The sequence below is a fragment of the Ruditapes philippinarum genome, unplaced genomic scaffold, assembly GCF_026571515.1.
Source record: "Ruditapes philippinarum isolate M1 unplaced genomic scaffold, ASM2657151v2 ctg784_1_1_1_1, whole genome shotgun sequence".
Lineage (NCBI taxonomy): Eukaryota > Metazoa > Mollusca > Bivalvia > Venerida > Veneridae > Ruditapes > Ruditapes philippinarum.
In genome coordinates, this window is record NW_026862779.1 from 188,926 (window position 1) to 203,930 (window position 15,005).

The 15,005-nt window shown below is 33.3% G+C and overlaps 1 protein-coding gene across 1 annotated transcript; it reads left to right on the forward strand.

Annotated features, from left to right (window-relative positions):
* Nucleotides 1-371: 371 nt before the first annotated feature.
* On the forward strand, nucleotides 372-13,501 carry LOC132720171 (uncharacterized). The gene is made up of 3 exons (XM_060704213.1): nucleotides 372-434; nucleotides 5,779-5,865; nucleotides 13,005-13,501. Exons 2-3 carry the CDS (start codon nucleotides 5,850-5,852, stop codon nucleotides 13,499-13,501), a joined length of 513 nt encoding a protein of 170 aa, XP_060560196.1. The 5' UTR covers nucleotides 372-434; nucleotides 5,779-5,849.
* The last annotated feature ends 1,504 nt before the right edge of the window (nucleotides 13,502-15,005 follow it).

Here is a 15,005-nt window from a genome sequence, read left to right on the forward strand (position 1 = left end):
AAAACATGGATACATGTAACTTAATTATTTCTTTCATTATAATATTATCGCCCATTACAATACATAATGTTTGTAGAGAAAATAACTTTATAAATGTTTGGAAAATTGTGATAACAAATCACACTTATAGTGTCCAAAAACTAAAATAGTACCTAGTTATAACACTTTACAGTACAGCTTACAATGCTAATATAGCCTTTATTCATTGAAGTATGTGTTTCATAACAGGTACATGTAGTTTGAGTACTTTTTATAGAATACGATGCTGTACCTTAAGGTTAAAATGAATCAAGTAATTGTCTCGAGTGCCTATGTGGAAAATAGCTTTAGTGGTGTTCAACCAATGAAACACCGGAAATGTGTGTACAGTACTTTGATAGACATGCGCATTCTCTTGTTTCGCTTTTAATAAATTGGGAAAGAACAGATGAAAGGTGCGTTGAAATGTCTAAATAATTGTTTTAATTGCTTTGACATGTCCTTCCAATGGTATCTTATATTTTTTTGCCTTCAAATGATGTGATGACTACCTGTATTTAAATGCTCAGATATGATTTACTGGATTTTTGGGATTTTTGTTTGTTCTACTTTCGTTTTCAAAATATATTTTGACTGCAATATCTGATGCAAAAATTATTGTTGTGTATTTCCAAAATGCTTGTTTGAATTAAATATGCTTATTATTTGCCTTAACCTTTTCCCTTATATAAGCGTGTTTTGACGACTTTTTGCCTTCCCCCCCCCCCCTTTTTTGAGGCCTCAAACAATGAAGACATATATGACACTGGTTTTCGTTTGAGAAATGTTGTTAAAAAAAGTGACCACTTTTTCGGCGCCGTCCCCCATCCAAATGTTACATCAGTGGGTTGCCAGAAGGGGGATGTGCCCCCTTCTGTTTGGGGGGGGGTTTGAATTAAGGAGGACGGACCTCATCGCCAAGAAAATTTTGGACATGTGACAGGTTAAAAATGGCCTCAGGTCGATCTTGGGGTAACTAGTAACCGACGCTGAAAAGCCTTTTACTCTATCTCAATTCATTGAGAAGTTGCAGCACTTTGAAATCAGTTTTGATGGAAAAAAACAATGCAAAATAGTGATTTCTGGCAATTTTGAGACATCCCCCCGTTGCCATGGCAACAGGAAATTTACAATTGAGCATGCTGTTACAGAGGCTATGGTGTAGTCAACATTTGTGCCAAGTTTCATCAGTATTGAAGCATTTTTCATAGTTTCATAGCAGTTTGAACTTGTAACAGGAGGCTTTTCAATGAAAACGGCCATTTTTCGCAATATGCTGATGGGGTAAAAAGTTAAAGGCGAATGGCGCATGCACAAAATCATTGCTAAACGGATAAAATACTACTTGATAAAATTTCATTTTGAAAAAGAAATAAGTAATGACGACTTTTAATGCTTAATTCTGTTCTAACTTCTGTTAAATCTGTTCTGCTTCTAACATATTTATTTCCAAATAGCTTACATGTAGTTAAATTTTAAAAATATTTATCTTTGTCAACTTATTATAAGCATTATATGAAATGCCAAAATTGATAAATATACACTGGTTTTTACTATTAATATACATCTATAGATAAATAAATAATGAAGTGATGTTTTATAAAGAAAAATACCGATAAGTACATGTAGTTAAATACATTTGTAGATAACTAATGCCAAATTTAATTTTGACAAAATCTAATTTCGAAAAAATTGAAAGGTCAAATTCTTAAGTTTACATACATAATGTAATATTCATCACAATGCATTTTGCCTGACAGAGAAGCTAACAGTAAAAACATGTCTTTAATCACATTGTGTCTAAATCTGACATATATTATAAACCATTTCCCAAAATCAGACCAGTAGATCTAGTCCGATATAAAATGTGATACATGTAGATATCAGATTATACATGACACTACTGAAAAGCAATATTTTATTCAACTAAATCTCAGTCCTGCATGGATAACCATAAACTATGACAGTCTGCAAGGTAATCTCTAGCTCGCAGTAAAAGTTTGTCCGAGCACATAACATTGTACAAGCACCTATATACATTAAAGTCAATGAATCACCTTATTTTCTGAAAATGGCAAGATCTGATTTTCAGATGGAGCAACTAATTATTCTCAATTCAGAGAAAAGATTTACAAAAAAAATTGAATGCATCATTATTCTTGAGTTTACTTCCCACTTTTATATTTTTGTGATTACACAAACGTACTTGGGCTAGAAGATATTGCCAACCACTAGTCCAACTATAATTGTACTATGCATGTAGATATTATGTTATTTTGTGTATGGGCAATATCTCCCCACTATGAGAGTCTGACTCAGAGCAAAAATATCTAATAATGTAGCTTTGGTACATCAGTATATTTTGATTAAAAAAATCATGGCCATCCAAGGATGGTATTTTATTGTGTAACAATTTGCCACAGTAACAATTTGCTACAGTTTAATAATCATTGGGCCTCATGTTCAAATACAAACTTTTTTACCCATATTTTCAAAGTGCTGATGAAAACCTTTTTTCCATTTTATATATGTTAATTACATAAATTATTTTGAAAATTATACTAAAAACAGCTTTTAATTGAATAAAAACACATAAAAAACAACCCTATTTTATTACCAAAATACATTACACTTTGTAAATAAGTTAATCATAGTTAATTATATAACCTTGAAATTTATTCTAGAATCAACTTAAATTTATTGAATAAAAACACATGGAAACAAACATATTTTATTACCAAAATTACATAACACATTGTTAACAAAGTGAAAGTTAACAAAGTGACAAAAAACTAGTAGTATCCAATTGTGATACGTGTATAAACAGAATGGACAAGGAAGACCATGCATGCTTTTAAATTCATTACTTTACATTTTGTTGGTATACTATTTTTATATGTGTCTATATTTATAAATATAGTCTGGCAAGACACCAGTGAAAATACAGAAAATATGTATCACTGCAATAAAAAATATTTTTTTTTGCAGTGAAAATACAGAAAATGAAATAAGCATTTTATTTCATCAATATTTCACAATGTTTCATTTATAAGTATATAGAGCAATGTCGAGTATCATCGACATGTTTAGCATCATTTGGTAATAAATAAACCGAATTTCCCGTTTTGACCCCAAGTTTATTTTAGATGATTCAGTTTGCCTTTAATGTTGAACAAATTCATATGTTTGTATACTTACTTTGTTTATTAAATGCAATAACGTTCTAACAGTACAAAGACTGTGAGGTAGTTACTGACTACTGAAGGCATTTATCAACAGGTGAAGTAAATTTTAAAAAAACTATGTTAAACCTGAAAAATGATCATAACATTAGTTTATTTCATTACTTATAACGATCTGTGAGAACAAGTAAGTGACATTACTTTATTTTGTCATAATTTTCCCTTTGAATACAGTACTCGCAATAGAAAGGATAGTTTGCAAGCTGATTTGCCAGATTTCAAGAAGCACGGCATCCCTGGTACAAAGCACGTGCCACTGTCATGGGCATTTAAGGCACTTGACCCATTCATCATCATCATCAACGCTCTCTGATGTTTTACATCCGGGGCAGAGTTTAGATTCGTCAAAGGCGTCATCAGAATCCATGAACTGCACTCGCACTGTATCACTTTCTGATGAACTACTACTGTCTCTTCTTGAACGTTTCTGTTTTTGTTTAGAATTTTTTTCCACCTTCCTTTTTTGTTTGGCTTCTTCTCTTTGTAATCTTTTTTCTTCTTTCGTTTCCTCCTTTTCTAGTTTTTTCTTTTCTTTTTCTTCTTTTCTTTTTAACTTTTCAACCAATTCGGCAGTCTTTTTAGCCTCTCTTTCCTCGAACATTTTCAGTGCTGCAGAACCAGAAATAGCCTTAGGTAATTTTTCTGAAAATCGATTTACTACTTTCCGTTGCTTTGGCTTTGGAACAGTAAGACACTGAAAAGCTGGCGAAAAAAAAGTTTGCCTACAAGAAACCGTATTTGGTAAGTGAACAGAAGATACACTATTAATGAACGCAGTTTTGCAATTATTCGTAGTTGAGCCATTAGCAGAAGAGGCAGCTGTGCAAGTTTCACTTGTGGTACATGTTACAGTGGTTGCAGCAGAAACTGTAACCAATTGATGCCATGAGTATTGAGTATTGTACAAGGACGTCTTCCTCTGCTGAAGTGAGGACAATCGATGGGCCCAGACGTACCACCCCCTCCGCTGTTCGTCTAGACAACTTGTCTATCAACGCTGTGCTTGGTATGCCGTACATTTTAGAAGCTTTATTTTTAGACATTGCACCTGTCTTAACCATGGTTAGAGCTGTCGCCAATTTTGTAGGGGAATATTGACGCTGCTTCTTAGTAAACAGTTGGCCAGACATTCTGAAATAAGTAAAAAAACATATGTATTAAATACAAAAAAAGATATTAAATTGAAGTAAAATGGTATTATCTGATTAATTCTCCTATTGATTTTATTTAATTAGCATAAATTAATCTCTATCTGTCTTAATAACAATGAAAAACAATGAAAAACAAAGTTACAGCTTTAATTAATAAACACTAAAAATAAGGACATTTTCATTAGATAGGCATATTTAATGATTTACACAATCTGTCGATATTTGCCTTAATGGTCAATTTTTGTCAGTATTCATCGACAACCCGCTTATAATGACAAACATAATCAAAACAGTATCATTTCACTACTTGTCAAAGATAAACGTTCATGCAATCATATAAAATGGCATTTATTGTGATTTTAACACTTTAAAGTAACGTGCAAGAAATGAATAGATTATACCCGTTTTAACTGTGTGGGTAAGGCATGTTTTTAAATAAATAACGTATACGGTACCTATTTATGGCTAGCTTTCGTTGGAATGTGATTTAGGTTCTGCAGAAAAAAATGGCATCGCTGACTTCCAGGATACTTGATGACATCATAAGTGACGTAAAATAACCATTTTGTACTAAATAATGGACATGATAATTAAGAAATAATATATCCCAAACTGTGATTTTATTGCTCAATAAACATCACTGTTTGGAGTTCGGATGCGGGGAAGTATAGCCCGAGTGATATAATAATGCGCATCCGAACGACAAACAGTGATTTTATCAAGCAATAAAATCACCGATTTGGATATATTATTTCGATTCTAACACGATATCAACAAATAAATGCTGCCGTACCTGATATTAAACTAAATTGCGCCTGATTTGTTTCCGCACTTATTGTCAACGCGTCACAATTTTAGTGGTTACGTCATGTGAATAATGATTACATCACATGTCTAAATATAGAACGTCAAACAGTGACTTTATAGCATAATAACACATACTTTCGGTTCTTCTATGTTCAATATGGAAAAATGCGGGTCGTGTTAAAATACATTATAATTATTACTGTCAATAACTACTGATAAACGGTAATACCCAATGTTGCTCTATATATAGATATATATTTGTATGTAAAACATCAAAAGACCGTATTACTAATTAACACCCCTGAAAATGTTTGAATTGCAAAATTCTGACAATATGCACCAAGGCACTTGATGACTAAGCTTCTGTGAAACATTAAGGGTGACAACCCGGTTTTGTAGCATTGCAACGTTCTGTCAGTTGTTTTCTTTGGTAATCATACTTATGTTTAAACATGTTGGTACGGTACATTTTTTATGACATTCAACAGAATAAAAATTACATGTTTACAGTTGTTGTTATTTTTTTTTTTTTGATAAATTAGATTTTCTGTATATTTTAGGAAGTTTTGGAAAGCAAATTGTTATGTAGCTTGACACCTGAAATCAAAGAAAGCCTGACAAAGAAGAAGAGATGGCTTCCTCGGGAGGTACTATTTCATTTAAGATGCATAAATCATATTCCATAGTCAATTTCTTCTTTTATTTTATACAAGTACATGCTGCAGCTTCTTCCACTGTTAGGAAATGTTGCTTAAATCTCTGAGATATATAAAATACAGTATAGCATGAACATTTACATGATGTTCAAGCGTTAAAGTTTTATGTTATTGATCGTTGTACTCAATTTCATGTTGTTTTTTATGCCACCGCAGCATCTGCGATGCGGTGGCATATAGCGATTCACCTGTGTGTGTGTGTGTGTGTTTGTTTGTGTGTGTGTGTGTTATATAGATTATATAGTGAACTTAAAAAATCTTCTTGTGAAAAACCACTAGTCCAATTTAAACCAAACTTGGCAGGATTGATCCTTGGGTGAAGGGCTTACAAAGTTGTTCAAAGAATTTCATTCCATGCAGAAATCTGGTTGCCATGGCAACCAAAAGGAGTTATAAGAATAAATTTAAAAAATCTTCTTGTAAAGACCCAAAAGGCCTAGAGCTTAGATATTTTGCACAAAGCATTGTCTGGTAGACCTCTACCAAGATTGTTCAAATTATAGCCCTGGGGTCCAAACCGGCCCTGCCCGGGGGTCATTGATTTTCACTATATGTACATATAGTAAAAACTTAAAATACCTTCTTGTCTGAAGGTACCAGGCTTAGAGGTTTGATATTTGGTATGTGCTATTTTCTATAGGTACTCTACCAAAGTTGTTCAAAGTTTGCCTCTAGTGTCAAAGTCAGCCCCACCCAGGGGGTCATAGTTTTTCTTATATGTAAAAACTTAAAAAATCATCTTCTCTAAATTCACAAAGGCTAGATGTTTGATATTTTGCATGAAACATTGTGTAGTAAACCTTTAGCAAGATTGTACAAATTATAGCCCTGGGGTCAAAATTGGCAATTAGTAAAAAATCAAAAAAATCTTATTGTCTGAAGGTACAAGGCTTAGAGCTTTGATATTTGTTATATGATATCATCTATAGGTAGTCTACCAAAGTTGTTTAAATTTTGCCTCTAGTGTCAAAATTAGCCCTGCCCTGGGGGTCATAGGTATTCCTTATATGTATATAGTAAAAACTTAAAAAATCATCTTCTCTAAATTGACAAAGGCTAGAGGTTAGATATTTTGCATGAAACAGTGTAGTGTACCTCTAGCAAGATTGTACAAATTATAGCCCTGGGGTCAAAAATGGCCCCACCCCCGGGGGTCATTGATTTTCACTATGTACATATAGTTAAAAATTAAAAAATCTTATTGTCTGAAGGTACAAGGCTTAGAGCTTTGATATTTGGTATATGATATCATCTATAGGTACTCTACCAAAGTTGTTCAAATTTTGCCTGTAGTGTCAAAACTAGCCCCGCCCCGGGGGTCATAGGTTTTCCTTACATGTATATAGTAAAAACTTAAAAAAAAATCATCTACTTGAATTGACAAAGGCTACAGGTGAGACATTTTGCATTAAACATTGTGTAGTGAACCTCTAGCAAGGTTATTCAAATTAAAGCCCTGGGGTCAAAATTGGCCCTGCCCCTGGGGATCATTGATTTTTCAGTCACTATGTCATAAAGTAAAAAAATAAAAATCTTATTGTCTGAAAGTACTAATCTGATAATTACAGATAGGTAAGTGATATATGCATTATGGCAATCTGTATAGAAACAAAAAAAATTGTGTTCATATATTACTACTTAGTGTTGTATTTATGCGGTGGCATGGCATTTTTTACAAATGCAATCTTGTTTCTTCTATCAAGCCATTTCTTAAAGGGACTCCTTGAGGTTTTTTTTGACATGATGAGACTGGAAATTATTTTTTTCTTATATCAATGTTCCATTTGATATTGAGGTCAAGACCAATAACTTGAGTGCAAAATTTAAGTCCATTTGCTTACTTTATTTTACCAGAGTAATTATTCTAATTGTAAAAATGACCCAAAATTGAAAAGCATGGCAATGTTTTTCACTCAAATTGGTCTAAGAAGAGCACGAAATTAAATACTATTTTCAAATTTATTTTTAGTACATGTATATTTCTTTATTATCTTTTGCAGACCTTTCTGTATTGAATGCCCCAGGCTGATCTATGAAAGAAAATTGAAATTTACTTTTTTAGCTTGACTTATACGAAGTATATGGAAAGCTGTCCTACTCGCCCAGGCGTCGGTGTCCCCCTGTCCAGATTTCAGATTAAAGTTTTGGTGCAGTAAAATTTTTTCACTATAAATTTGTCATTTTTTAAGGTATCAACTTTCAAACTTCAAATATATGTTCCTTACCCATCAACCACATCTTATGTGACAAAGGTTCATAACTCTAGCACCAATATTTTCAGATTAATCTCCCCCTTGAACTTAGTAAGAATTTTCCTCAAAAAATACTATTTCTTACTGTTACAATTTCTTTATTTGGGGGGTTTTAAGGGATCAATCCTCATACTTCAAATATATGTACCTTATCATCATCCCTATCTTATGTGACAACGGTTCATAACGTCTAGGCACAAATTATTTTTAATTTATTCCTTTCCCCTTAAACTAAAGGGAAAATTTTTCCTTAAAAAATTTTATTTTTTCTGTTCCCTTATTTATTTCTAAAGGGGATAAAACTTCATACTTAAAATTTAAAATGTCCCTTTATCCATCCCACATCTTATTTTTGGACAATGTTCAAAAACTCTACCCTAAATTGCAAGAATTATCTCCCCATAAATTTAAAATTTTTTAAAACTAGAAAAATGTTTTTTTTACAAAACTTTTTTAGTTTTAAAGTTCTCCCTAAAAATTTTCAAAAAATTTATTCCTTATAATCAATTACTTTTTATGGACATTTTTTCCCATGTTTCATGTTTTTTTGTAAATATCAGATGATTTATTCTGAAAACCACAAGTGGAAATTTAAAATTTTAAATTTTTCCACTGAAAGGGACTATATCTGAATGCGAATAAAAGAATATCAAAACAAATGGAAAAAACGGGCGGGAAAAAAGGCCCTTTTTCATAGGGGGGAAAAAATTTTGGGCTTTTTTTTTAAGGAAAAGAATTTTCGATTTTCCTTTTTAAATCTTTGGTTTAAAAAGGGTTAAACAAAAATTTAGAGAACTTTAAAAAAAGGAAATTATATTTCAAAATGGGATAATTGGGAACCGGTAAAGGGGATGTAAATTTGAACGTTCACCGGGGGGGAGAATGCCCCCAAAAGTTACCCCCCGGGGAAACAATCAAAAAAATTTTTGGCCTTCAAAATCATTAAAAAGCTGAAAAAAAGAAAAATTTATTTGTTTTACAAATTAAAAAGATTTAAAAAAATAATTTCTTTCGGGGAAACCCGGGGCAAATTTATATTTTCACTCGTGGGGGTTACGCCCTTTGGGGAAAATAATTGGGCATCTGGTGTCACTCAGTGAAATTATATTTCATTCTTACATGCAAAACAAACAAATGTCCTCATATATGTTCGTAACTCTTGAAGCAATATTTACAATTTATCTTTCTTTGAACTTAGGATTTTTCTTTAAGAAATATTATAACTTCTTTACTTTTTAAGGTATCACTACTTCAAACTTCAAATATAAATGTTCTTATCATTACACACATGTTGTGTGACAAGGTTCATAACTCTAGCATGACTATTTCTAGAATTATTCCCCTTGATCTTGGAATTTATGTTAACAAATGATTTTTTTTTTACTATAACTTAATACACAATTATACATAATTGGTTTTTTCATTTTCATAGTTTTGTCCTCCTTACTGCGCCCAGTATTTTATTAGTCGAGCTTGGCTGTCTCCTGTGACAGCTCTTGTTAGGTTTTGGACCTCAGTGGAGATTCTGAATAGATTTACTGTAAAATTGGCTTTTTATTTTTCTTGCATATTTTAAAAATCTTTGTTCCAGCTTGTGAAATTTTATCTCACTAGGGGCACACAAAGAGCTCAGAGGTGTGCTTTTGTGATGGCAGTGTGTCTGTCTTTGTGTAGTTTGTCAACTGTTAATACTTTATAATTTCTTCAAACATTCATCTCCTCCACTACTGGGTGGATTTGTGGAGAACATTTTTCATACAAGTGCAGTCATGTCAGGTCAACGAATTCTGACATTTCAGACTGGAGTTTGAAGTGACTTGGACATTTTGACAAAAGCACCAGGTTTCCAGCTCAAAGTTCAAGGTCACAAAGTTACTTGTATGTCCAAGGTCATAATATGAAGATGATTAGACCATTTTGCCAGGTCCATAACTTTGTCTTTGAAATCTGTTGTCCAAGCCTTTTTACTGTGGTTATGACAACCTGAAGCTTGTCCGACACATAACTAGCAAAGGCTTAGGCCTAGTGCTTTAAGATTTGGTTTGTAGGTTGGTCATTACTTCTAGATAAGGTCAATTGGTCAAAGGTCAAGGTCTGAGTGGCTTGACTACAAAATAGCTTGTTTAAATCTCTTAAGTTTACTTTGAAAATATGTTCTTTATCATCCGTCGCATCATATACATGTCACATGTGCCTTGACTAAAAAAAGCTTTTCTGCCAAATAACTTAAGATTCCTTTGACACACAGTCTTCATATGTAGTATTGAGATTGGTCATGGTTAGTAGATGACCTCTATTTATTTTGAGGTCACCAGGTAAAAGGTCAAGGTCACAGGGACAAAAAAAGTCTTGTCCGCCCAATAACTTAAGAATCCTTTGACCAACCCTCTTCATAATTGGCATGAAGGTTAGTCATGATTATTAAATGACCGGTATTGATTTTGAGGTCACTTGGTCAAAGGTAAAGGTCATAGGGGCCGTGACTTTAAAAAGCTTGTCTGCCCAATAACTTTAGCTTCCTTTGACCCACAGTCTTCATATTTGGCATGGACTTTAGTCATAACCATTAGATGACCCCTATTGCTTTTGAGGTCACTGTGTCAAAGGTCAAGGTTACAGGGGCCTTGACTTCTTAAAGCTTATCCTCAATTTGCAAAAAGAATCTTTGGTCAAAAAGTTTTTCATTTTTTAATGTTGAGGGGGGTTTCATGCCCCCTATTGATTTTCGGGAAATTCCCCCCCTTAAAAAAAAAAAAAAAAAAAAGGTCAGAAGGGCCCTTGTCTTAAAAAAGCTTTTTTTTTGGCCCAATTTAAATTAAAATCTTTGACCCAAAGTTTTAATTATGCATGTAGTTAGTCTGCCCAAAAATAGTGCCCCCTAGGGGTTTTTTGAAGTCATTTGGTCAAGGTAAAGGTCCCCGGGGGCTTTAGTTAAAGGGCTATCCTCCCTTTTCAATTGTTTAAAGAATGTTTTGGTAAACAGTCTTTATTTGTATTGGGTTGGTTTTTGACTTTTGAGTTTAAAGGTGATTGTTTAAATTTTTTAAGGAAAAGGGTTTTTTATGCTCCCGAAAAGGGTTTGAGCATTAGTCCGGGGTTTGGTATGTCGTCCGTCTGCTATTTTTGTCCGGGACATAACTCTGAAACAACAAGAGGTATCAACATGAAACTTTGTATGTAGATAGATCTCATTGAGTAGCTGTGCAGTGCACAAGAACCATAACTCTACCTTGCCTAATTTTAAAGTTATTCCCCTATGTTCATTTTTATACTTTGAACTTTGTCCGGGACATAACTCTAAAACTATAATAGATATCAACATGAAACTTTGTAGGTAGATAGATCTCATTGAGTAGCTGTGCAGTGCACAAGAACCATAACTCTACCTTGCCTAATTTTAAAGTTATTCCCCTATGTTCATTTTTATACTTTGAACTTTGTCCGGAACATAACTCTAAAACTATAAGAGATATCAACATGAAACTTTGTAGGTAGATAGATCTCATTGAATAGCTGTGCAATGCGCAAGAACCATAACTCTACCTTGCCTAATTTTAAAGTTATTCCCCTATGTTCATTTTTTTACTTTGAAATTTGTCCTGGACATAACTCTAAAACTATAAGAGATATCAACATGAAACTTTGTAGGTAGATAGATCGCATTGGGTAAATGAGTAGTGCTCAAGAACCATTACTCTGCCTTTCCTAATTTTGGAGTTATTTCCCTTTCAAATTTGTCCGAGACATAACTCTGACACTACATGAGGTATTCTTTTTTGTGTCCAAAAATTTTCCCGGGAGCATCACCCGGTTCAACCGGTTCTTGTCCTACAATAAGCTTGTCTGCTCAAATGCTTAAGAATGCCTGACCACAGTGTATCGATTTTGACATTTTCACATTTGAAGCATATAATTATGTTCTCATATATTCATCATAAAACACCCCCAGGCAAAGCTGCATGAATGGGGGGGGGGAGTATTCAAGTCATGCAGTGTCAGTTTAATTTATTAGGTCAGTAGGTCAAATGTAAAGGTCACTTTGATCTTTGCCACTAAAAAACATGTAGAAAACACAGCTTAGCAATACTCTGGCTTACTACCGTCAGATTTGGCAGTGAGGTTGTCCTTGAGCTCTAAATGATACTGTTGATTCTGACAAAGTGGTATGTGGGGGTATTCACACCATGACAGTGGCAGTTCTAGTTATATACTAAAACATTCACAAATCTTCTTTTCTAAAACCCTTAGTCTAGAGTTAGATATTTGATGTGGTCATTGGTCATGACCAGTAGTTACCCCTATTAACTTTGGTATGTTTTATCTCTAAAGTCAAGATCATATTTCCATTTGACCCTTTAAGCTAGTCCAACAGTAAATAGATGACAATGACTACACAGTCAAACATTTCATTTTGGTATGTAGATGAGTCAGAACTGGTAGATGATTCTTATTGATTTGAGGCCAGTTTGTCATACAAATATTGATTTATTTCATGGTTACAAGTGGTGACCACTACAAGCTTGTCAAATCTGTAACTTCTGATTGCTTTGGGCAGTTTGGCATACCATCCAAAGATTTAATGTGAAGGTTTATTGTTTATGATTATTAAATCACCCCTACCTATTTTTAAGTCAGTCATAATGACACATTTTAGTTAAGCTGAGAGTGATACAAAGATAAAGGTACACCTTGTTTCCAAATATATCAATCAACCCATCTTTTAAAAAAAAATCAGTATCTAACAAAATTAATTTAGTTTCATCAAGTTTAAACTGAAATACATGAGACATAAGACAAGTCCTTGCTTTATATTTCTAGGTGAAGAAATCCCTCTTCAAAGAGTATGGAGTAGAGTACATATTGATGTCAGACATTTAGATCAGAAAATTGAAACAATAGTAATAAGTCAAAGCGATTTGGTGTACAAACTTCAGTTTGCATTATTAGGTGAGAATATGAAAAACTCTCTTCTTCTTAGACTCAAGACAAAAGGAATCAGTATGAAAGTACAGGAAAACAGAGAATCTGTTTTAGTTGAGTTGCAGAAACAGTTGCCAAGAAATGAAGTAATAAATGCTGTGGAAAATGCCCTTGCAGGTCTAATGATTAAAAAGTACATATTTGCAAATGAGCAGGAGTTCAGTCAGTTTTTAGACACTTTAAAAGAAATTTGTAGAGAATTTTTATTAAATGGCACTGTTGTATTGCTCTTTGATTCATCAGAAGACAGTTCAATATTAAATGTGGTTGGACTTGAAGGAGATGTTGTTGCTTTAGAAGATATATATGGAGCTGAAGTTGAAAAAGAAAACTAGCAACAGCTCCCCATTCATGAGAACAGAAGCATTGGATGTATCACATGATAAGACAAGAAATGTTTATGTTTCCCCTCCTGTCTATGATATAGACACAATTCAGTACTTACATTTATTGAACTTTAAACAGCAATTATCCAAACATTGCAAAGATGTAAAATGTGTTGAAAGAGATGACAATATAACAGAATTTCAAATAGAGGGCAGGCATAAACATGATGTTGTAAAGGCAAATGAGTATTTAACAAAATTTGTTAATTCAGTAGTCAAAAACAGCATTTCTGTTTCTTCATCTTCATTGAAATTCCTGAAAACAGAAAGTATTACTCTACACTTTAAAGAGAAATTGAGAAAATGTCCAGCTCACATACAAGTTTCTAATGAAGTTGTTGTATGGGCTCCTACACAGGAACGTTTGGAGAGTGCTAAAAAACTTCTGCTAGATAGCATAAAAGAGCAAATAATCACAGGAAAAGTTGAGATCACAATGGAAATAAAAGAAATCATTACAAACAGCAAGGAAAAGATACAGCTACTGGAAATTACAGATGATGAAAGCAATGAAGAACGCGAAAGTTGCTATCACATTGTCTATCTTGAAGAAATGTCTTCTGAGGCACAGAGAATGATAGATTTGTTGAATCTTAAACCAAAAGGTGTAGAAAAAGTAGCTTACTATCAGGAGCATGTTATCAGGTATTTTATGGCTTCTGGACTTGAGGAAAACATTAAGGAGGCCTTTCCAGGTGTAGAAGTGAAATATAGCTTACAGTCTAAATCAGTATCCATTACATCAGAGATGAAAGATGATGTGGAGAATGCTAGTAACGAGTTGGATGCTTATGCAAGGAAAATAAAAAAAGTGGAACTTAAGGACTTGTCTGAAGGGGTTTAAAACAATTTTTAGTAAGGCCCGCCCCATCAATGAGTAATTTTGGCCAAGACATTAAAAAGGGCCCTTTTCTTCTTTTTAGGGAGGGAAAAAGATGGTGAGTTTTTATGGTTGGTCAGTTTTCTTGGTGATGGAAAGGGAAACTTGAAAAAAGGAGTTTAAAAAAAGTTCCTATTACAAACAAACCGAAAAGATTTTTTTCAAATGGGGTATTTGGAAAAAAGGGTCTCCTTTATAAAATTTTCAGACAGGAATTTTTCAGAAAAAGACAGCAAAAAATATAAGGGCCCTATATCATCAGAATTTTCATAAAAAGGGAAAAAGACTCATTTTTTTGGTTTAAAAAAGTAAAAATGGGGAAACATTCAGGAAAAAATGCAATCCAGCAACAGCAGAATTTTTGCAAATTCCTAACCTGTCAATGGTCATTGAGGTTGAGGAAAAATATAAGGTAAAAATAGGCTTTGAGATGGGACAGATTGTATTTTATGGGGATTATAGTCTTGGAGAGCAAGCATCCAAAGAATTGGAAAAAAGCATTCCACATGATGAGATTACTTTAAGGAATGGGGACAGATATAAGTGCCTTCTAGAGTCAGAAGAAGGAAGGAA